Source organism: Mycteria americana, chromosome 4, assembly GCF_035582795.1.
Source record: "Mycteria americana isolate JAX WOST 10 ecotype Jacksonville Zoo and Gardens chromosome 4, USCA_MyAme_1.0, whole genome shotgun sequence".
NCBI classification, from domain to species: Eukaryota; Metazoa; Chordata; class Aves; order Ciconiiformes; family Ciconiidae; genus Mycteria; species Mycteria americana.
This window is the reverse complement of record NC_134368.1, coordinates 43,820,106-43,842,737: the sequence shown is the minus strand read 5'-3', so window position 1 is coordinate 43,842,737 and position 22,632 is coordinate 43,820,106. Positions and strand designations below refer to the sequence as shown.

Sequence of the window (22,632 nt, the reverse complement as noted above, 5' to 3'; positions counted from 1 at the left end):
ACTCAGAATTGAGGGCTGTTTATATGACGCAAGAGAGGGCTGCATCAGTTTTCACTATTTTTTTATTTAAGCACAGGGCAAGCTCAGCAGGAGGTGGATTTTTGTAATGTTGTCAGACTGCAAATTTTTCAAGGCACTGCCTGAAACCAGATGATTAAACGTTAAACCTTATTTGCAGTGAAAATGGTTTGCAAACAAATGATCTCACTGGTGTTTACATATCAAGGTACTTTGATCTGCCTGTGGGAGTCTGAGTCCTGAATGAGCTTGGTGTTCTTTTCAATAGCTATAGTGATTCCTGCTTCAGTTGGAGGAGCTTAGTTGCTTATATTGTGACTTCAGCGTGGAGACAGTTTACAGTCTGGCATATGGTGTTAACATAAAATTGGCAATAGTTAACCTTAATATGACAACCTGTAAACTGGTAATTCAAAAGCTGCTGCTACAGCCGCTACTACCTCCTTGCAGTGATAGCAGTGCCACTGAAAAAAACAATATGCCAACAGGTTATGGTGTAAATCACTGCAGCTCTTCTGAACTCTCCCTACCCATGAGTTGGAGTCCTTTGTCTAAAGTGAGAGACCAAAACAATCCATTTTCAATGCCCTAAATACCAACATTAAAAATATGATATAGTGAACTAATATTATGGCATTATTTGTGGAACAGTATGTAATTTTCGGCCAGTGCAGGTGGTTCTATATAATCAAGAAATTCATACCACAGCAGAGGTTAATTGTTCAAGCAAGATGTAGACATAGTTATCTTTTCCAACACCACATGAGAGTCCTTTCACATGTATGCTTGTTTCTATTTAGCCAGTGCAATTTATAAAGAAAAGAAAGAAAACAAAGAAAAGAATAAAATAACTTATTTCCTGCATAAAGAACTTAAGTTCCTGTTATATTCTTTATGTGTGGAAATTGCATTAACAGATTCTTCCTGTTGTCCACAGCTGATAAAAAGAAGGGTCTTCAAAGTCATTTTGCACCATTGGCATTGTTTGTGTTTTCCATGCACGTGGTATAAAACTGACTTAACTGAACGGTCAGTATGACAGTTTGACATATCTCTTTCCTAAGTTAGATACAACCTATCTTCCAAGTTAAGAATTTTTGGATTAAAGGGCTCATTGTTCTTCTTAAGTAAGGAACATATTCACTCTCAAATGATGCCATACAAATTGAAGCATGAGATAACATGACTTGCTCTGATCTCAAGGGCAAGCATGAGGCACAGCTAGTTTCTTTTGAGTAGTTAAATTCTCAGTAACTGGTTATCACTTACCTTTTTTCTCTTGGATTGTAGTTAGAGCTGCAGATATTTTGCCTGTGCTCCATACTACTAATGCAGTTGAACACAGGATATCTGACAATACAGAACCATGTTTTCTTTTACTTTTATTAGTAATGCAGGAAGTTAATTTTGTCCATCTATTTGGAACACAAGTTGTTATACATTATGTTTACATGGATAACTGGGCTAATTAACAAAGTTCTTCCTTCAAGGATTTCAACGTTCCTGGCAGAAAACAAACAAAATTGACTGGAAGATTCTTAGGTTAAGGGGAAAAAAATGTTTTATCTTAGTTATTGGATGTCATAATTGAATGAGTGGGTTGCAGGTGTTTGAAATGTCTTTTGCATCTTACCTGTGTATCATGAAAATGATTTTCCTGAACTCTGATTTATTTCTTTTTTTTAACATAATTATTGTCCAAAATGAAAACTCACTTGATACTGTTTTAGTTGAACAGCCTGTTACAGTGTTAGTCTGGGCCTTCAGATTGTAATTGGATTGGTGTGGCCTTAGACTTTCCAAGGGATGGAAATTATGGCAGTGTGTATGTAGAGTTTTAGTAACCAATTAGTGTCTTGTTCTTTTAAACGTTTAAAAACAAAATACTGACCATTTCAATTTCTCACAAATGCCATGGTCAGTTCTTTGAAGACTTGTTTATAGGATATGAGAATTGTGTTGGTTTTAGGACTTAACCCTACCAACAGTCCTTGAATGGTCTCACCAGTCTTTCCTGCCAAAGTTGTATTTACAAAATTAGGTTTCATCTTCCAAAACACACAAGCATATGCATTTCCAGCCTGATACTCTGGAAGAAGATGAATCATAATACTAGAATTCATTCTTTCCATCTTTCTGATATTATATAATCTTGTTGCTTTCCTTCTGCGGTTCTGCTGAGGTGCTTAAAGCACACTGGCTTTATTAACAGATACTGTTGAGGCAGTTATTACTGACTTGACAGCCTGGTGTAGCGTTATCATAAGTATGTCCTTCTCCCAGGCATGCTGTATGGATAGTGTAAGATGAAGGAATGAAAGCAGAGGAAATGTGATGGCATATATGTAGGTATGCAGAAAGAAGAGTCTGACGTGTATAATAAAATAATTAATATGACCATAAAGGCTTTAGGTACTGAATAACCAATTTTCACTGCAGCTTTAATAATATTTCATTTATTCATTTTACCTTTGATTTGTTCTCTCAAGTCAGCCAAAGGAGGCAGATATGATTTTAACCAAATTGATGTCAGGCTGCGCTCTTGCTTTCTACCTTTGAGAATATTCTTGCTTACCAGCTAATAAATACATTTTAAAGTGAAAGCTTTACATCTGCACAGATTAAACAGAAATGTTATTATGGAAGAGGATATAGTGATCTCTCTGAAACACAAGAACAGCTGTACTGGGTCAAACCACAAATCCACGTAGCTCAGCATCCTGTCTCTGACAGGGGTCAAAAGTCAGTGCTTAAGGAAAAGTAAGAACAGGGTAAGTGATAGTTCATCTGAGTACTTGTACAGCAGTTTTGTATGGCTGAGGGCCTCTTTCAACTGAGTGGTGGTTTTTAGAATTTTAGTCCTTATCAGTGCACTTTTCTTCCACTGACTTTTTCTTGAAGCAATTCTTTAGCACCCATACCATCCTTTGGCAAGCTCTTAACAGCTTAGCTGCATTTTATGTGAATAACCACTTTATTTTCTTTATTTTGAACCTAAATCCAGGTATAAATACTGCTGAGACCAGCTATAACTGCCAGAGTCTTGCCTAGGCTAACACCGGCCTATGCATTAGCATGGACTGACACGTGGACTTCCTTGTCACTCACCCTTGTACAGCATAAATGCTTAAGCTCTTTTTTTTGTTGTTGTTGTTGATAGTTGCAGCTGTGAAAAATCTTTCTGCTGATACACAGGGGTTTTAGGGGGTATTATTAGCTTATTGAAATGAAACTGCTGTTGATACAAAAAGGTTTGATATGAAACTAGGGCAGGGTGACCTGAAACTAGAATGACTTGATTGTCTTGCCAAATACACATACTCTGATAAGGCCTATAATGCATTGGCCACACACATGTAGAAACAAACAAGGATAGCATGGTGCTGTCACTGTGAAAGGTGGTAATCCCTCTCCCACTTTTAAGAGGAGAGAGGAAAGAATCATGGATTAAAATCCTAAGTTTCCCACCAAAAAGAACTGCACCAGAGCAGTTATTTAATTACAGCAAATCAGTGAGCAGGTATATTTATTAATCACCAGTGTGAGGTATCAAACTGTTTATAGCTTATGTTTTGCTATACCTGTATACAATGTATACTCATTAACAAAAATTTCTTGTTGTCCATGCCCTTGTTGTTTGTAGTGGTCTTGATCCTCTAAAACAGTAACTATCTTAAGAGCTCTTTTATTAGAACAGATGGTGAAAATTTGATTTCCGTTGTTATTTATTTCTTTCCCTCCTCAGTTACCTCTTTTCCAGGTTAAGGACTTCTGGTTTGCTCAGCTGGACATTGCAGCTATCCCATGCTTTGGATCATTTTTACTGCCCCTTCTGAACCTTTTCTAGTATCTGTAACATAAGGGAGGGATCAGAACTTCGCACAGCATTTGGAAGATGAGCATGTCATGGAAATAGAATAGCAAGTCTTACTCTGACCGCTACTACTAAGTATTAAGGTCATAGTTTCATGGAATTCAAATATGCATGGCATAGTATAGTAGTATGTATTAACAACATACAAAATTGCTGTTGGCACTATGTTCACACAGCTTATGTATGTATGGAGAAGATGTAATATTCTTGAAGGTAGAAAGTAAGCTTAATATATATGGCATATCTAGGGAGGAATACATGTTAGTGCTGGAATTTTATTGCCTGCACATACTTTGAACAGTAAGTTGGAAATAGTGTCCAAAAATGAACCCTAAAACAGAATAAGGGCAATCTAGCAGATAAAACCTATTTCCTTATATGTATTTAGGTAAGAGGAAAAACAGAATTATCTCGGTAGCAGAATTTTGGCTAGTCCTAAAAAAGGAGAAGTAAACTTTAGGAAAGCTGCTCAGTAAGCCAGGATTGCTTCCTACTAAGGATGCCAAATCTTCTTGCTGATGAGTTATAACTACAGCTTTAGCAGACTGGAATGTGAGAAAAGGACACATACGCAAAGGTGAAAATGCAGCAGAACTTTCTTTCTTAGTAAACGCCTACCTTTTAAAGAAAAAGAACAGAAAAAAGATAGAAAGTAGTAAAGAGGCTCCTAGAGAATCAGAGAAAGCAACTTGTTTGCAGAAAATAGCCTGCTTTTCTTTCCAAGTCTTCCTTGCCTGATTAGTACAGTAAAAGTAGATATTTTTTATGTCAGTGTAAAGCTGACCAATTAAAAAAAAAGAAAACAAAGAAGAAAACCCCACCTGTCACAGCTGATAGCTATATGTAGTCTGTTGATGTCAAGGATTTTCTTCCAGCATTGTTAGGTTATAGATCAAGAAGAGTGTGATGGACAACCCCAGAAAGAAGTGAAAAGAAAACTGAAGGGAGTAGTCATGCCTTCAGTGTTTTGGGCCAAGATGTCAAAACGGTCTTTAGGGACCAAACACTTGGGGTTTTTTTCAGTTTATATTTGGTCTTAGACGTTAATGTTGCATCATGATTTCATTATTTCCCCTTTTTTCTGTCTATTTCTTTCTTCTCCTACCCTGAAGTTTTGCATGGCAGTGGGGAGCATTTACTTGTATTTCACTGATTCGCAGTGAAGGTTCAGCTACCCTGGGGGGAAGTCAGTCTCAGAATTGATTACACAACATGCTTGCGGCTGTATGACCTGTTCTGCTGCATTCTGTTTGCTGGTTGGGTTTGACTTCAATTACCATCTTCCACGTCTGGACAGTGAGTAAAAGCACCATTGGAAGTTATACAATACTGTAGAAGCATAATTCGAGAACCTGTGGTTGGCCAGTGAAGAAGCACACTTATTAGGCTAGATCTTAGAATAAAGTGTTCTCTGCTGGGTGAAATGATTGTGACCAAAATTAAGTAACTAATTTGTGGGAAACAAACAATTATGAAAAAGGAAACTCTGATTAAGAAGCTATTTTTTTTCTGCATAATAAAATGCAGATAGAAAAAAATCGTATTGTGTATTACTGCTAAGCACATTTCTCTAGGGTTTTTTTGACTCCTGTTTTGTTTAAGCCCCATCTGCCTTGAACTACTCAACAGCATATGTTATAAATTTGTTTTCTTCTGCTTTTACATTATATGTGGTCTAAAATTTTTCCTGTCATTGTCTGTCTCCCTCATTGAGGCTTTTGATGAGGTGGCAATGGAAACAGCTTAATGGAGTCTTCTGTATACAGCTTGATACAGAGCTGGGAGCCTTTTGCTAACACCACTGTGATCAAGCACAGAGTTCTGTATAATGCTGATGAATGAATGAAGTTTGGGACTCTGTAATTTAAGATTTTAATTTTTTTTTAACTGTGTATTAATTTGAAGCTAAGTATAACTGAACTTTTTTCTATCTTTTTTTTTTTTTTCCTTTTCTGTGATTGCATCTTTGAGTTATTTCACCCTAGACCATGTCTGGGTACCAGAACTGGGAGAAGGGTGTTTGTCCTTCTTTTATTGTCTTTAGTGTTCCCGCTGCTGGCTCTGTGTGACCCACATGAGAAAGTTGTATGATTTTATGCAGAATGAACGAAGTCAGACTGAAGAGGCTGCAGATCAGTAGGATCAGTAAACTGAGACAGGTTAAGTATGAGGAGAAGTCAAGCTGGTAGAGGGATTAGACCTGGGCTTAATTTGGCCACACGGATTGAGAAAAAGGTAAATGAAAGAAGAAATTGGAAAAAAGGCAGGAGAATAAAGCTGGAAAGAAAAGGAATGGAAGGAAGAGGAATGGGACACAGTAGGTTTTGAGACATTTTGTGTATTCTTTGGGCACCCTGTCGTAAATGGATGCTTTCATGCTCAACCTTCAACTGAGAGTGCATGTGAATTAAATTCTTTTCAGAATGGTTGGAGATGGTAGCTGTTTTGAGGAGTGCTCTATTATGTAGCATTTTTCAGGAGAACATTAGCTTCTAGCTCTGCTGAAGGAGAAACTTTAGTTTTTAATAATAATAGGAAAGAAAATGACAGTTGAGAGTCACCAAAATCTTTTGCATCAGTCACTAATATTCATAATTATCAGACAAATTTTTGGCATCTCTTGTTACTTTAATGAAATCATTCAGCATCCCCCATCTTACATTTGGAATTTCATAAAAGACATTATTTTAATTGTCATTACCTGGTGCAATGAAATTACATACTCTGTCACCAAAATAAACCAAGTAATTGAGGGAATTGAGAGAATATGTTACGTTTAAGGAAGACAGCCAAGCACCTTGTTACATATAAACCAATCTTACTTTTTAATATGAAATAGTGAAATAGTGCTTCAGAATTAAGGTTCTCCCTCCAACCTTGGATAAGCAGGCTGTCATACCTCTGTGATACTCCTCTTCTTTACATTGGCCTTGTTCTGTCACCTCAAAACACCTTTCCCTGGCTGTATCCGATTTGTCTAACCTCTGTATTGTTCTTATATTTTCAGATACTTTATCTTGAATGTGTCTCTTCTCTCTCCCTAAAAGAGAAAAGATAAGGTGTGGAGGGAGGATTAAGTTATCTTTCTGCATTCTCAGTATGCTGTAAAGGTGTGTCACCCATATACATTGTGATATTTCTAGAACAATGGACTTAAAGCCCTGTTCTGCAAAGATAGATGCATCTAAGTGATGGTTAACAACAGTATGTGCCTGTTGAGAACAATGGGAGCACTCAGATGTGTGAAGTTATTTGGGCATGGAGGATTTCTGGGATTGAGGCCTTAATCTATAATTACTGTGATGAAATCTCCTTGAAAGCAAGCTGCTGTACAAACCTGCTGTTTACATATGAGCTGTTCTATGTACTAAATTGGCCAATTTAAGGGGTTCTGAGTCATTGAAAATAAGGCTGTTGTGAAACTAAGTTTAGGCCTTACAACAAGTGTTCATAATGTTATGTACTCCATAATACCCAAAATACCTAGTTAACTAGAGACACCGTTTCACTAACCACAATTTTGGAATTTGCTGAACTTCACAACAGAAATAACTGTCATACTCTTTTAAATATAAAATTATCAGATAGTTTAAGTCAGACACTATTTCATACCAGGTAGAAAAAGAGTAATTTGGAAAGGTGAAATTGTATAGACTTTTAGATATTTGTCGTGGCTTAACCCCAGCCAGCAACCAAGCCCCACCCAGCCGCTCGCTCACTCCCCCCCGCAGTGGGATGGGGGAGAGAATCAGAAGAGCAAAAGTGAGAAAACTCGTGAGTTGAGAGAAAGACAGTTTAATAGGGAAAGCAAAAGCTGCGCACGCAAGCAAAGGAAAACAAGGAATTCATTCACTCCTTCCCATGGGCAGGCAGGTGTTTGGCCATCTCCGGGAAAGCAAGGCTCCATCACATGTAACGGTTACTTGGGAAGACAAACACCATCACTCCAAATGTCCCCCCCCTTCCTTCTTTTTCCCCCAGCTTTCTATGCTGAGCATGACATCATATGGTATGGAATAGCCCTTTGGTCAGTTGGGGTCAGCTGTCCCAGCCGTGTCCCCTCCCAGCTTCTTGTGCCCCCCCAGCCTCCTCACTGGTGGGGTGGGGTGAGAAGCAGAAAAGGCCTTGACTCTGTGTAAGCACTGCTTAGCAAGAACAAAAACATCCCTGTGTTATCAACACTGTTTCCAGATCCAAAACATAGCCCCATACTAGCTACTGTGAAGAAAATTAACTCTATCCCAGCCCAAACCAGCACAATATTAAAAGAGTGGCTTAGCTAGGTCAGGTTAGCATGCATAGTATGTTTCTCTCTCTCTCTCTCTTGCTTAAAAAAACCCCATGCTTTTCATTGTATTATAGGAAAGGGAATGCACATAGTGGTAGGGTTATGAACAATGAGAACACAAGCTGCTGGTAATTGAGAAGGGAAAATGACTGTTCTGCTTTTTTAGACTAGACAAAGAAAGGACTGTGTTTGGCAGCTAGTCTATAAGCAGTGACCTTGGAAGAGCTGTTACAATTTAATATTAGGTAGATGCTTGAAATTTTATGTAGCAAATATGAAGTTGTATCTGTTTTACACTGCAGACTTCTTGTCATTATTTTCCCTAGTATCTAGAGTTTATCAGATATGCCCTCCAACTAGTTACACCCTTTATCTTTTCAAACTCGGACTGAGTTTTAGACTTGTGTAGAAATTTTGCATGTGCCTTAGTCCAGTAAACAAATTTAGGCCAACAAGTTAGCCATTTCTTTGCTGTGACCGATTTTTATGACCAGTTCTAAGACATTCCAGGCCTTTGGTAACCACATCAAACTCCTAAACTAGCAGTGATCTTCCAGACTGTGTTAATACAAGTCCTTTATATCCTTTATTTCATATTCTTTCAAATGTAGAGTTGAATTTATAGTGTTTTCTTCTATAATTGACATAATAAATGCACTAACAGTTCATTCTGTAATAATTCTTTCTTCAGGTTACAAAAATTGTTGTCGTATTTCTTCCTGCTGTGAATGACTTTTTATTTAGAGCCTTACAATAAGATTACAGACTCTTTCCAGGTGCTGTTGAGGTAAGGAGTTGAGAATGCTCGGAGATTTCTGTTGTACTTCTCCTTAAATCAAGTAATGTGGATAATTTAAAGTTCAGAGGTGCTTAGGTTTGTTTTTTCACAGGTGAAAATAAATGGTGAGAATGCATAATGGCTCTGAAAGTCGCACTACTTTTGAATATTCAAGATCTTAAAGATTTAGTTGCTCTTGTTGAAAAGGTGATTGTAGGCCACTCTTCAGAAAGCATTTCTTTGTATAGATGACAGCAAATGGAGATGTCTCTAACTCAGTAGAAGACCATCAGTACTTTAGAACTGAGTATCTGTTGCTGAAGGGTTCTGTTTGTCTTAGAGATAAGATAGTCTTTAAGGTTTTAAAATATATTTTGCTATATGCTCATATGGTTTTTTTTCTTCCTTCATTCTCACTTGTTTTTCCATCTATAGAGATACCAGCATTTTCTCAACATTTGTATTGGAGCCATATTTTTAAGATGTAATATATTGACAGGTCTGTGAAGTAAATCCAGTATTTCTTTACGTCCTGCTCTGTGCTCAGAAAGATAATTTACAGTACACAGCTTGTAACATTGGCATTGGCTTATAAAAGAAATAACTTCCTTAAGAACATACTTGGAAAATTATTTAAGAAACTAATGCATTTGAAAACTAAAATAGTTGTCTGTCATACAGAGGTGAAAAGGCATACATAATAAAATTAATTCCTTTCCTTCTGTCCTGTGTGAGTGAAACTGAAGCTGGGCCTTGGTGCTGTAGGCATGCAGTATTCTCAACTTCGCTAAGAGTGAATAGTCTTATTAATTTCACTGGGACCGTTCAGTTACGTAAATCGTGTGTGTGTGTATACACACACATATGTACAAGATACAGTCAAGCGTTATACTGAGACAGTATGTCTAATGACTCGCATATCCATTTTCAGCTCCTGAGAGCATTTTTTTTCCCTTTTATGTAGTTTGACAAAAATGAATCTCTGCAACTTAAGTGATAGTATAGTTATGACACGTTGTACTGAAGCAGAACACTTAAAACGACTGAGGGTAATACATCAGGGAACAATAGTTTTATATTACCTGCTGGAGGGGAAAAAAAGGAAAAACAATATGCACATCTTACATAAGTATTTCATTACAACTGAACTAAGTATGGAAATCTCATGTAAAATAGTTTTCTTATCTGCAATTGCAAGATAGGACCAGTACAAGATCATACAGTAAACATAAATTAATATATGGATACAATATATAATAACATCCGTTTCAATTGTGTAGTCCGTTTACAATTTCCTGCCTTTAGATACTGATTATTTGAAGTGCTTGGGTTTTGCCAGAGCTTTAACAGTCACTGTTTGATGATGTATCACATGAACGCTTTGGTTGGCATTCACGTGGGTTGTTGCCTATTCTGAGTCTGTGACTTTTAAGGGACTCGGAGCATTTTGTCAATGTGTAGAGTAATGCAAGTTTAAGTACGGACTTGTCTTTATTACATTTGTGTGTGTGTGTGTCCCTGAGCTTTTTAATATGAATATGGATATTATGTGTTGTAATACCAGAATAATAATCACAAAAAAATTGGAGACACCAGACCATTTTAGTCAGATATGTAATTAAATTCTTGCTTTAATGTTTTTGGTTATGTATGTTCAAATCTGACATTCATTTCTGTAGAAATGGAAAGTTCCACAGCGTGAAAGGGGGGTGGAGGTGAAAGTGGGCTAAGCTCACCCCATGGAGCAGAGCCCTGGGCTTTCAGGAGGTCACGTTGTTCTTCCTCGGTGGTAATCATTTTGATGTTTGAAAAGAGTAAATAAAATTAGTGGGAGACAGGCCTCGCCCCCACCAGTGGTAATACATGGATTTTGATCTTTTACGTCCCTTCCAAAGAAAAGGTCATGGTAGCTGTTTAAAAAGTCTCTGCTGGTGTGGCTCCAGAAGGGCGAACGAAGTAAGTTCGAATACCTTTCTTGTCTTCGATGCCACGCACCGAAATGCAGCTTTGCCTTTGTAACTGAGCCGGGAAGCCCACCGTTCACTTGTTGAAGAGGCGGGCGGTTTTGGCAGCTTCACGTGCGCAAGTGAACTTCTTCCGTCGTTCCTATGTCGGTCACCATGGCGCTTCCCTTTGATACTGAAGCCGTGGGACGTGGCGGGGGCGGTGTTGGCGGAGAGGGGCTGAAACCCTGTGCACCCGGTCGGGTGGACCCCGAACGGGCTGCTTCCCTCTTCTTCCCGTCAGCAATTACATACGTGCCTGCGCTTTCCTGCGCAGATGAAACAGCCCGCAACAAGGAGCGCCGCGCGCCCGGCGGCAGCGTCCCGCCCGCCGCGCAGCGGGAGGCGCGGGGCGCAGGTAGCGGGGCCGCGCCCGGGGCCGCCCCGCGGGGCCGCGCCCGCCGCCCGCGCAGCCACTGGCAGCGGCTGCGGCCGCCCCGCGCTGACATCAGCGGCGGGGCAGAGCCCGGCTCCTGCGCCAAGGCGGCGGCGGCGGCAGCAGCGGCGGCGCGCAGGCCGGGTCCTGGTCAAATATGGCAGCGTCCCCCGCGGCCGCCCTTGTGTAAGACGTGCCGCGGCCCTTCCGAGCCGGCAGACGGGCCTCGGGTTCGTCACATCCATGGATGTCTCTTCTGATCCGTATCTGCCCTACGATGGGGGGGGAGGAGACGGCATTCCGCTCAGGGAGTTGCATAAACGAGGTACGCCGCATTTACGTTTGAGTTACTTGTTTGCATATCTGGATGTGTGAGACTGCTGTTCAGATTTGAAGCAGAGGTGTAAAGGCTTGTTAATTAGTGCATTGCTTTGTTTTGCCAGCCTGATGCCTTTTATGGGAGGAGAATTCAGTTCTGGCTGGTTCCTGTGCTGTCAGTGATTGTTTTCTCTGTGGGCAGATTAGTCCAGGTTCACATCTCATCGGCTTGTGACTCCATCTTCGATATGTGGCAGTCTTTCCCTTCTCTCTCTCTCTCTCTTTCTTTTAAAAAAATCAATAAAACCATCTCGTGCACAAAAAACCCAAAATTGTGGTCGTGACTGACCGTGACCAAATGGGCAAGAGTTTATTCAGTGGGCTATTTTCATGCCTTTCACTAACTTGAATAGGAAGAGTGTTTGTCTAGCTTTGAAGTTTCTGTACGTGCTTTTAGACTTGACTCTCTGGTGACGTCTTTGATATGTGAAGTGAAAGCTATACAGCTGTAATACGTCAGTTAAGCTAATATTGATGAGCTCTTAAGAAACTGGAGCTTTGTGGTAGGTTCTTTACATTGTTGCTTGCAAGAAAGGAGATTTAAAAAGAAAACTTATCAATGTTCGGAAAAAAAATCCTCTTTTGAGCTTGCCTTTTGTTTCTTACTGCGAATTTAAAGCAGAACATGTTCTATAAAGATTTGGGTTTGTACTGAGAGAAGATATAGTAGGAGTAAGTTAAAGTTATGCCTTCACATTCTGAGGATATAAAGTCTTTTTTTCTTGGTTGGATTTGATGGTTACACTTTGGTGTTCAAAAACAGTAAATGTGGTAAATTCTCCCTTTAGTTTTGTTTAAATTGGCTAATCTAAAATTAGAAAGTTATCAACATCTATGGCTGCTGGTGATGGCATTAGGGAGGAGGTAAGATGAGAATAAAGATGATTTACGTAAGATGAATTTTTTCTTCTCTCCATGTTAATTTATTGTTTCACCTTTCCTTGTAAACTCTTATTTCTATAAATAAATAAATAAGGTCACACTTTACATTCCTCTAGCATTTTTATCTGCCTTTTAGTAGTTTACATAAAAGGTTATTTGTTGTCTTTTTATGATTCTTAGAACGTTTTTTGGCATATGTTAAGAATATCAACAAGTTCTAATATGGCTTAGAGTATTTTAAGACAAGCAAATTTTTGTCTGTGCAGATCATTATTGTATAGCAGGTGCTGGATAGTTCTCTAAGTCAGATTTTAGAATAACTTCTGAGAAGTCAAGGATGGTATTTTCTTAGAACATTTGCAAGGTGTGAATTGGAGATTTTATCAATGTATATAACTACCTGAAGGGAAGGTGCAAAGAATACTGAGCCAGGCTCTTTTCAGTGGTGCCCAGTGAAAGGACCAGAGGCAATCGGCACAGACTGAAACACAGGAGGTTCCCTCTGAACACCAGGAAACAGTTTCTTACTGTGAGGGTGACTGAGCACTGAACAGGTTGCCCAGAGAGGTTGTGAAATCTTCCTTGGAGATATTCAAAAGCTGTCTGGACATGGTCCTGGGTGACCAGCTGTAGGTGGCCGTGCTTGAGCAGGGGGCTTGTACCAGATGACCTCCACAGGTCCCTTCCAACCTCAGCCGCTTTGTGAGTGTAGATTTGTAGATAGTTTTAAAGATGAAAACTGCAAAACAGGCCTATTACTACACTTTCAAACTCTGCAAATTATAGTTAGACATTGAAATGTGATCAGCTGTATATTCCTGCAAATTAACAGATTTTGGTTGATTTTACAATACAAACCCTAGATATTTGCAGTGCAAAATGGTATCTGGCACATTGGAGTATTGCAATTAAATATACAGTTTACAAATACGGTAATGAAAACAGTTGAGGGTTCGACTAGGTGTTCCCACTGTGGTGACACCACTAGGAGCCAGCAAGAGAATTCCTAGTTGTGACTTGACACTTTTTGCAGTTTCATTTAATTCTGTTAGGGCTTGTACTTCCTACATTCTAATACTGTATTTCAAAACCAGTGTTACTGGTGCTTCTTCAGTTTGCAATAGTGAGTTTAGATTAAAGGAAAACCCCAAACAACAACAAAACCCCAACAGTGTTACCATAATCTCTTGCAAATCTTAATTTGTCAAGTGCATATGACTCAAGAAAATTGAGTCTCCAGACCAGTTTGTTCCATAGATTTCATCAAAATTTGTGGGTATTCCCTGCTGATTTACAATACCACAGTAATCTGTTATTGTCATCTAGCTATCAAAATAAGGCTTAAAATGCTAACAGACAAACCCAGAAATCTGAAGTAAATTCTTGACATTTCTTTATTATCTGTGAGTCCAGAAAAGGATACTACCAAGGCTTTTTTTCCTCTTATGTAGATTTCAGAGCATTGAAAAGCTGAGAGAAAATGGATAAAGATATTTTGAGAAAACAAGCTTAACTGTTAAAGCCTGTGGAATTTTTTTCCTTATTCACATACTGACAGCTCTTCTGTCCTGCAGAGTAATGTTCACATCATGCAAAACTGCTTTGTAACATCAAGCATTTGTTGCACTAATTGACTGCAGTGGCTCACTCAAAGTGGCTGTACCTCAGCAAGGATGAAATGACTGTGTAAATCATTAGGGGTCTTTGAGGGTTAATTAACGGCCTTTACTAACGTTCAGTGAGATGAAATACAAAGTATTATAATACTTTATTATTAAAAGCCTGACCCATTGGTTTGCATTAAGAAGGTGTTTTTTCAGTGCAAATAAGCTGTGAAACATCAAATAGACAGATACAAAAATACATATTTATTAATTGTGTTTATCTTTTAATGTTGATTACTCATCATTATCTCTTCGGAAAAAAAATACAGATGTTATTGAATACTTCTTATCAGGAGTTCCTTTAACTTACTCTGTCCTGAGACTTCTCTTTATGTGGTACTAAATGCATCATTCCAGACCTCCTTATCCTCCCTGATATACTGAAATAAAACTGCAGGAACACAATTCACTTCTACTCTCTTCTCTGGTAACTAAAAGAGTTAAAAGTACTACTTCTATCCTCAGAAAGGGTTTTAAAGTCCTGATTTAGGCTTGCATATATCATAAGTAACTGACGTACACTTTTTTGTAAGAATTTTTTATATAATAAACGATATGCTGAAATACATGTAGTGTAAATAAATTATTTGTGTTTCTCAGTTCTTTGCCCTTGGATTTATTTTTGTATTATTTTTGCTAGCTGGACCCTTTTGAAAGTTTCAAATTATCAGTATCTTGCTTGTCTTCCAGCCATTCACAGACATGCTCACACTCTATGATTCCTCTCCCCCCTTTTTTTTTCTAAATAAGCATTCATTTTACCATTCTTTAAAAATCTGGAATCTGAGCAATAGCAGTACATGTATACTGGCCTGGCTACCAGTAGCAAAACTTGAGCTTCAGCAAGCACGAGGGTTGTTAACTCTCTTTTATTTGTTACATATACATAAGCACATCTTAGATTTTAGATTTTGGAAGTCCTCAAGCAAAATTAATGAAATGCTGTACCACTAATAATCTGTGATTGAGTCAGTAGACAGGAGATGTGAAAATTACGTATATAAAGAGCACACTAAATTTACTGATGACTTAGTTTTAGTAAATCTAATTTTGAGAGAAAAAATAACTCACAATTTCATTTATTGTGTACCAATTACCACTGCATGTAGGTGCAACTCCTGTTGCTTAGACTATACTATTAACAGCAACAGGTCTCCCTACTGGGGAGACCTCTCCCCCCCACCCCCCCACCCCCCCCGCTTCACCTGTTATCATAAGCTATGGGGCAGAGGATATTTAATAATACGCTGGGAAGAGTTTGAGTCAGAGGCATACTGAGCCAGTTCAGATCCTCTAAGTGCTAAAAGTTATACTTTTGTATTTTAGGCTGCGTTTCTGCTTATGGGCCTCATGTTTAAGAATTAGTAGATAAATCAAAAGCCATTAGAGACTGAAATTCTCAGTGTGACCTTTGAAGTAAGTGGGTGTGAAAGTTGTGTACACGTGCTCAGAGCTAGAGTTCAACCCTGAAACTTTATTGGCAGCAGAGGGAGAGTAATAAAATTAATTTTTAGACTAATTACAGGCTCATGACAGAAAATGTGATCAAGATGGTTATAGCTGTCTAACATTGAGTGCTTTGAGAAAAAGCATTACTTAGAGAAACTCAACATGGTTATGGCACTAAATTTCTGCTGCACTTTGTTTTAAGGTTCCTAGTATAAAAAGGGGATAAGGATTTTCAATTGTGAGTTTAGCATATTTGACTTCAGTGATTAACAGAAAGTACCATGAGATATAACTAGAGTTCTTTGTGGGTAGTTACAGGTTATCTGTCTGCATGTGCTGTATGACTGATAAGGTTCTCTTAGGCATGTATTTCTCAATTTCGGACAATATTTTGAGATGTACTATTATTTGAGACATTAGAAAGCTAATGAACAAACCAAGATTATGCCCTTCTTGGGCCTGAACATGGCCTGATTGGGATAATCATATTAGCAAAATTATTATTTTTGTTGCATCCTGTCTTTGCCCTTCAAAACAACGCATAAGTAAGTAGCTCTTACGTACATGCAGCAGCAATGCTTGGAAATCTAATTATCTAAATTTCTGTTGTCTGACTCTTATTGCCTTAGCCATTGTTACATGATAGATTACTTCCCTTTTGTAACGTTTGCTTTATCTAACTTCATATATCTTTAATCCTTTTATTTTTCTCATCTCCTTCCTTCACTGTTCCTCTTCTATTGAAGTTGTAAATTTAGTAGTGTGGGGATCCTTATAACTCTTCACTTGCATATCTGAAGTCCCTATTCATTATAGATACAACTAAATAAGTATAGTCCATTGGTCCCGTTAAGACTACAAGAAAAGAAATCTGTAATAATAAACCCATTTTTTCTGCTGATTCATAGAAACAGAAGTGTTTCTTCCACCTAAAGTAAAAAGCCAAAGCTATTGACTTTCTTTTTTTTAATTATGCTATACACATTGAGCAATACTTGACCTCCTCTTTGCCTTCTTCACAGATTCCTGTGCACTTGCATTGGATGCACATCTTCAGAAGTCTTCGTTTAGCTCTGAGGTGCTACTATTCAGCTTTCATTTAACTCCTGCTTTTTTAAAGGTTATTTTAAAACCCAGTTTGGTTTTTTGGGGGTTTGGTTTTTTTTTGTTTTTTTTTGTTTCCCCAAAGAAATGGAGAGGAGGGGATTATCTCAGTACTTTGGTAAAGCATTTTATTTCTTTTCCCTGTTCTTCAAATCTTGTTCTGAGTCTTCATGTTTCCCACCTATCAGATTTTTTCCAGCAGACTTTTTCAGTTAGTGTATATGTACTTTTGTCATTTTTGTATGCATTTTGATTGTAACGCAGAAACCAATTTCTGCTTTTAAGCCTTTGATGCAGTTTAGAAGAGCCAAGTGAAAAGACAGGCTGAAAATTCATAGTTGCACACTGTCGTGGTTTAACCCCAGCTGTCAACTAAGCACCACACAGCTGCTTGCTCACCCACACCCCCCCACACCTCCCCCACTGGGATGGGGGTGAGAATCAGAAGGGTAAAAGGGAGAAAACTCATGGGTTGAGATAAAGACAGTTCAGTAAGTAAAGCAAAAGCCACACATGCAAGCAAAGCAAAACAAGTCATTTGCTAGTTCCCAGCGGCAGGCAGGTGTTCAGCCATCTCCAGGAAAGCAGGGCTCCATCACCCGTAATGGTTACTTGGGAAGACAAAATGCCATCACTCTGAACGTGTCCCCCCCTTCCTTGTTCTATGCTGAGCATGCTTAGGTTTCTATGCTGAGCATGACGTCATGCGGTGTGGAATAGCCCTTTGGTCAGTTGGGGTCAGCGGTCCCGGCTGTGTCCACTCCCAACTTCTTGTGCACCCCCAGCCTCCTCGCTGGTATATCCCTTCAGAGATACACCTGCTGTGGCACAGACATAGCCACAGCCACGGCCACAGACACTTCAAGATGTACCTGCTCTGGCATGGGCTTATCCACGGCCACAGACGCTTTGGGGTGTCCTTCTCCCGTGTGGACTCATCCACAGGTCACAGTTGCTTTGACTCGAGTTCACACTGGAGTTCCAGCCTGTCCAGTACAGCAGCACAGAAACAGCAGCAGTGCCCTGGCCATCTGCTAGCCCAGGCACACGGCCATTGCTGTTATCAAAATGTTCTCAGGCACAGCAGAGTCAGATGATCAGCAGTACAGCAGTACAGCAAGCAGTGAAAGCAAAAAGCAGACACTAACGACCACTACACTCTACTATACAGTAAGGCAAGCAAGCTCCATGGCAAGCACAGGAGCTTGCCGATTAATAGCGAAACAGCAGTAACAGCTATAAATTTGATGTAGCACATTCCAGTCAAACCTGTCATTACCTGGAGCCCTTCGAGCCCCACGTTGGGCACCAAAAAGGACTCTCTCAGCTTAAGCCCAGCCAGCAACCAGGCCCCACCCAGCCGCTCGCTCAGTTCCCCCCCGGTGGGATGGGGGAGAGAAGCAGAAGAGTAAAAGGGAGAAAACTCGTGGGTTGAGATAAAGACAGTTTAATAGGGAAAGCAAAAGCCATGCACGCAAGCAAAGCAAAGCAAGGAATTCATTCACTACTTCCCATGGGCAGGCAGGCGTTCAGCCATCTCCAGGAAAGCAGGGCTCCATCACATGTAACGGTTACTTGGGAAGACAAACACCATCACTCCAAATGTCCCCCCCTTCCTTCTTCTTCCCCGGCTTTATATACTGAGCATGATGGCATATGGTATGGAATATCCCTTTGACCAGTTGGGGTCAGCTGTCCCAGCTGTGTCCCCTCCCAACTTTTTGTGCACCCCCAGCCTGGTGGGGTGGGGTGAGAAGCAGAGAAGGCCTTGACTCTGTGTAAGCACTGCTCAGCAATAACTAAACCATCCCTGTATTATCAACACTGTTTCCAGCACAAATCCAAAACATAGCCCCATACTAGCTACTGTGAAGAAAATTAACTCTATCCCAGCCACAACCAGCACACACACAAAGGGGAATGTATTACTTGATTACAAGACTTCAAAATCATTGATCTTCAACAGTAGCAAATGATAGCACTGTGGCATGGCATGCTGTGCTTCTGACTTTGAAATTTAAAAATTACTTCTAGCCAGCAAAAGACAATAATGCTTAATGACTCTTCTTGAGTGGTCACAGGCAAATTTAAATAAACTGATGATTGTTTCCTGTGTTGTTTTTATTTGAAAGCCTCATGTTTTGTGGTCTGAATATGGAGACAGAAAGAAGCTCAGGCACTAACACATATCTTGTGTATACAAATCTTTATTGTTGCAAGTATAAATGATCCTTATGGTGTGCATTGCATTCAGGGTGCTTCCCTGCCTCCATTCCCCTTGCCAGCCTAATACCCAAGGACACATGGGTGAAGCAAAGCCTTGGATTAGTATCTGGCCTCCGGAAAGCTACAGCCCCTGCTGATTTTAGCACTCAGCAGGTTTGGATGATCATGTCAGGGAAAGCTTATTCCAGCCTTTGGTGTAAACTGATTAGTTTCATTTTCATTCACAGAGGTGCATTTTTTCTTTTTTCCCCTCCTTTCGCACTGCTCCGAGTAGCACAAATGAAACTCTCTGCACTGCTGTCAGCCAGAAGGACAGCTGCCGAGGGGAATACTGTGTAGTTGTGCACTGTCTAGAAAAAGGGATGTGTGAGGAGCAGCAAACTAGCGTATTCTTGCTGTAAGAGTTATCAATTACGTAGCTTGTAGAGAAATACCTTTGAGAAATTGGATCCTATTATTGCTCTGCCATTGACTCTAATATTGACATTATTTATCTGTTGTTGTGTTCACAACTCTGAAATATTTTTAAACATAGCCACCTTTGGGAGTTTTGAGTTCTGTGAAATGGATATTACTGTATAGTGTCTGGATATTAATATTTATATAGAAGTTTTGAATTGTTTCCAGCAGAAAGACATAATTAAAATCTAACAAGACCTCAAGGGTACATTTATATATTTCAGTATAACTAGCCTGATAGTTTGTTGCTGTGGAAGGGGGTGAACTTGCTTGTCGTTCCCCAGCTCTTCTCTCAGTTCTTGCTCTTGCACTGGCTGTTTCTTGTCTGACAGCACAGAAGCTTCAGTCCACTTCTGTATAATAGCAGTATTTTCTTTTTGTTAGTTTTGTCTGCTTAGTTGGATTAGTGTGTTTGCTTGGTTTACTGTGCAGTTGGATCCAAGGGTGACAAAGTTGATCCAAGAGTGAGAGTGAGAGTGTGTGACCAAGAATGGGAGGGAGAAAGGGGGGGAGCAAGGTCTCCTGTTTGAGTGGTAGCAGTGTGTTAGATCAGCTCAGCCTTGTTGTGTAATTATGTCCTGAGAGATATGTCTCATTTCATAAAATGGAGTAAGCTGATAATATGCTCAGTTTGAGACAGAGCAGTATATTTTGTGATGTGCATTCAGAAGGTGTATGTCATATGCTGTATAGCATATAGAAGGGGTCTTAAACTTTATCATAAAATTATGGTCTCTCGTTAACTCTGTTAGCTACTCTCTTGAGTCTATTCATGTCTCAGTTCTGTACCTTTTCTCTATGGAGGCTATAGCTGTGTGGATTTGTTCTCTAGGTGATATTGGTTAATTGTTCTGATAATCACAGGGTGGAGAAACACATAAAAATCTATCGTGCACCGTTTGATTACCCAGGATGCAGCATTTGTCTTAAATCTTGATGTTTCTCTTCTCATTATTTTTATGAGAAAAGAGGGAACACTGCACACAAGGAAAGAGTCGGGAAGGATTGTTGAACAGTTATGCAGGAATCAGGAGCATCAAGCATGTTGCAAAACCCCTTTCTTGTGTGAAACTGTATTTAGATAACTGTGAAGCACTAGCTCCCTCGTTTCTTTAAGTGTGTTTTAAGTGTACTTTCAGTGGGATTTTTAAGACACAGAGTGTGGAAACTGGAACCCACTGCCTCCCCGGAAGAGAGAACGCCAAGAAGTGAGAACCTGGGTCCACTGGCTCTTCATTTTTTCATACCAGGGACAGGATAGCAGGACCCTGGAGATCTTTATGATCTACTGGGTTCCTTCACTAGTGACTTGTTCTGAGAGATCTGTGAAGTGAAAAATGCGACAGCATTTGAATGTTGGCACCTCACATTTGGATTTGTTAATGTTTTAAAATGTTTTATCTAAAAAATTTTTGAACTGTACCATAGTGAATAGTCAGTAATGGTCTGCTTGTGTTTTAAAAGTATTAGTCCTTGCTGACGTGATCTTTTTCTTTTTAAATGAATTAGCTAAAACTTACCAGGTATTTTTCTTTAAAAAACCACAACCTTCATCAGCTCTGTGTTGCCCAGGGTTGCGTTCAAATCTGAAAGAAATCTACTGAGTTGCAAAAGGACAAAGGAGTATGGGACCACTACTAGAGGAGGTGAGGCAGCCTTTGAAAATGCTGTGCGTGGCACCTGAAAAATGCTGTGTGTAATCTACATAAATTAGCTTTTTGTCATGTTTATCATAGTTCCAACATCAATCAAGATTGAAGACTGCTTGTATGAGGCACATATATAGAATATGAAAGGAGATATTCCTTGCCTTAGGGGGGACATAAGGCAAGGAGGAATCTGTGATGTATAAAACAACTTGTGTGAGTATAGCAAAATATTGGTTCTGTAATTTCTTTATTTCTGCTTTACATCATGAGGGAGTAGCTAAGCAAAGCAGGAGGTTGGATCAGTGTTGGGAGCTAACAGCCATTCAGTATAACTTCATGTTCAGAGGGAAATGAAGGAGAGCAATATGGTAAGGTCTCCTTTTTCTATCAGGCATAGTGTCCTCTCAAGGGATTTTTTTCATTCTCATTTAAAAAACTCAAACCAAAACCCTCACTTCTTCCAAGATGAGAGCTGCTTTATGGTGTTGGAATCTACTTCTCTTATTACAGTTTTGTCCATGTAGCATTTTTGTTTGTTTTTGCTGTACCTCATTCTGGTCAGGTGTCGCAAAGTACAGTGTTTTACTGTTAACCTTAATGCTTATTACAGGTTTTTTTCTTTCAACATGATGAAAATTGTTCTAATTCTTTATTAGTTTTTTGTTGTTTTTTGTTTTTTAACAACTTCACTTGAAGCAGTTCTTCAGCACTATCAGAGCTGATTGCTGAGAAAGGATTGTGCTGAAGGCTTGGAATTACATGCATGAATAACAAAAGTCATCTGCCTTCCTAGAAGGTAGTTCAGGCAAGACCTGCAGTGACTGAATCAGCTAAAAGAGACAGTCTCCTTTCTCTGAAGAAGCATGTTGCTTTTATTGTCTAGGAGCTTACTGTCTGCAAGCTTGCAGTCTGTGATTGCAGCAGCTCGCTGGTTATGTGTTGAGAATACAGGATTGTTAAAGATGCTGTTGGAGAAGAGTGCGCTAATAAAGGGATGCCAGCTACCTTCGTTTTGCAAAGTATGGAAGGATTGTGTTGCATTTGCTTTGTGAGGATTCCTGTGAGTTGTATTGAGCCTCTGAGAGGATCGTTATATTACTATTTGCCTCCCTGTAGTAACATGGGTTAGTTTCGAGTAACAGTAGTAATAAAAGTTCTGCCTGCCACTTTGCCATCTGCTTCCCAGTCTAATAAAAATAAAGCCTTAAGCAAACTCATATGTAACAAACAGAAGGCTTTACTTTCTCTACAGCTATAGAATGGCTCAGCTGTGTACATATGGAAAATGGAGGTGTTCTCATATCATAACTAGAGGCTGTGCCTATATACCTTGTGTGCTAAGTCCTTGTTGTGTTTTTTAAGGTTAAGGCTGCTTGTATTTTGATGACAAGTACTTGCATTGAGTTGTAGCCTGAGAAGGAGTCTTGAAACTTGAGGACTGGGGAAAAGGGGGAGGAAGGAAGGGGAAATACTTTCTGAGCATT

The 22,632-nt window shown here is 39.5% G+C and overlaps 1 protein-coding gene across 5 annotated transcripts in view; it reads left to right on the top strand.

The window, feature by feature from the left end:
- The window catches only part of CLCN3 (chloride voltage-gated channel 3), an 83,105-nt gene that overhangs the window by 28,461 nt on the left and 32,012 nt on the right, over positions 1–22,632 (top strand). Inside the window, exon 1 of one of the 5 annotated variants that reach the window (XM_075500319.1) lies at positions 11,418–11,662. The exons of 3 other annotated variants lie outside the window; for them this stretch is intronic. In XM_075500319.1, the coding sequence (XP_075356434.1) occupies positions 11,581–11,662 (82 nt within the window). In that variant the 5' untranslated portion in view covers positions 11,418–11,580. Of the gene's footprint in view, positions 1–11,417; positions 11,663–22,632 lie in introns of those variants that run through there. One more of the 5 variants, XM_075500321.1, reaches the window with a different exon arrangement.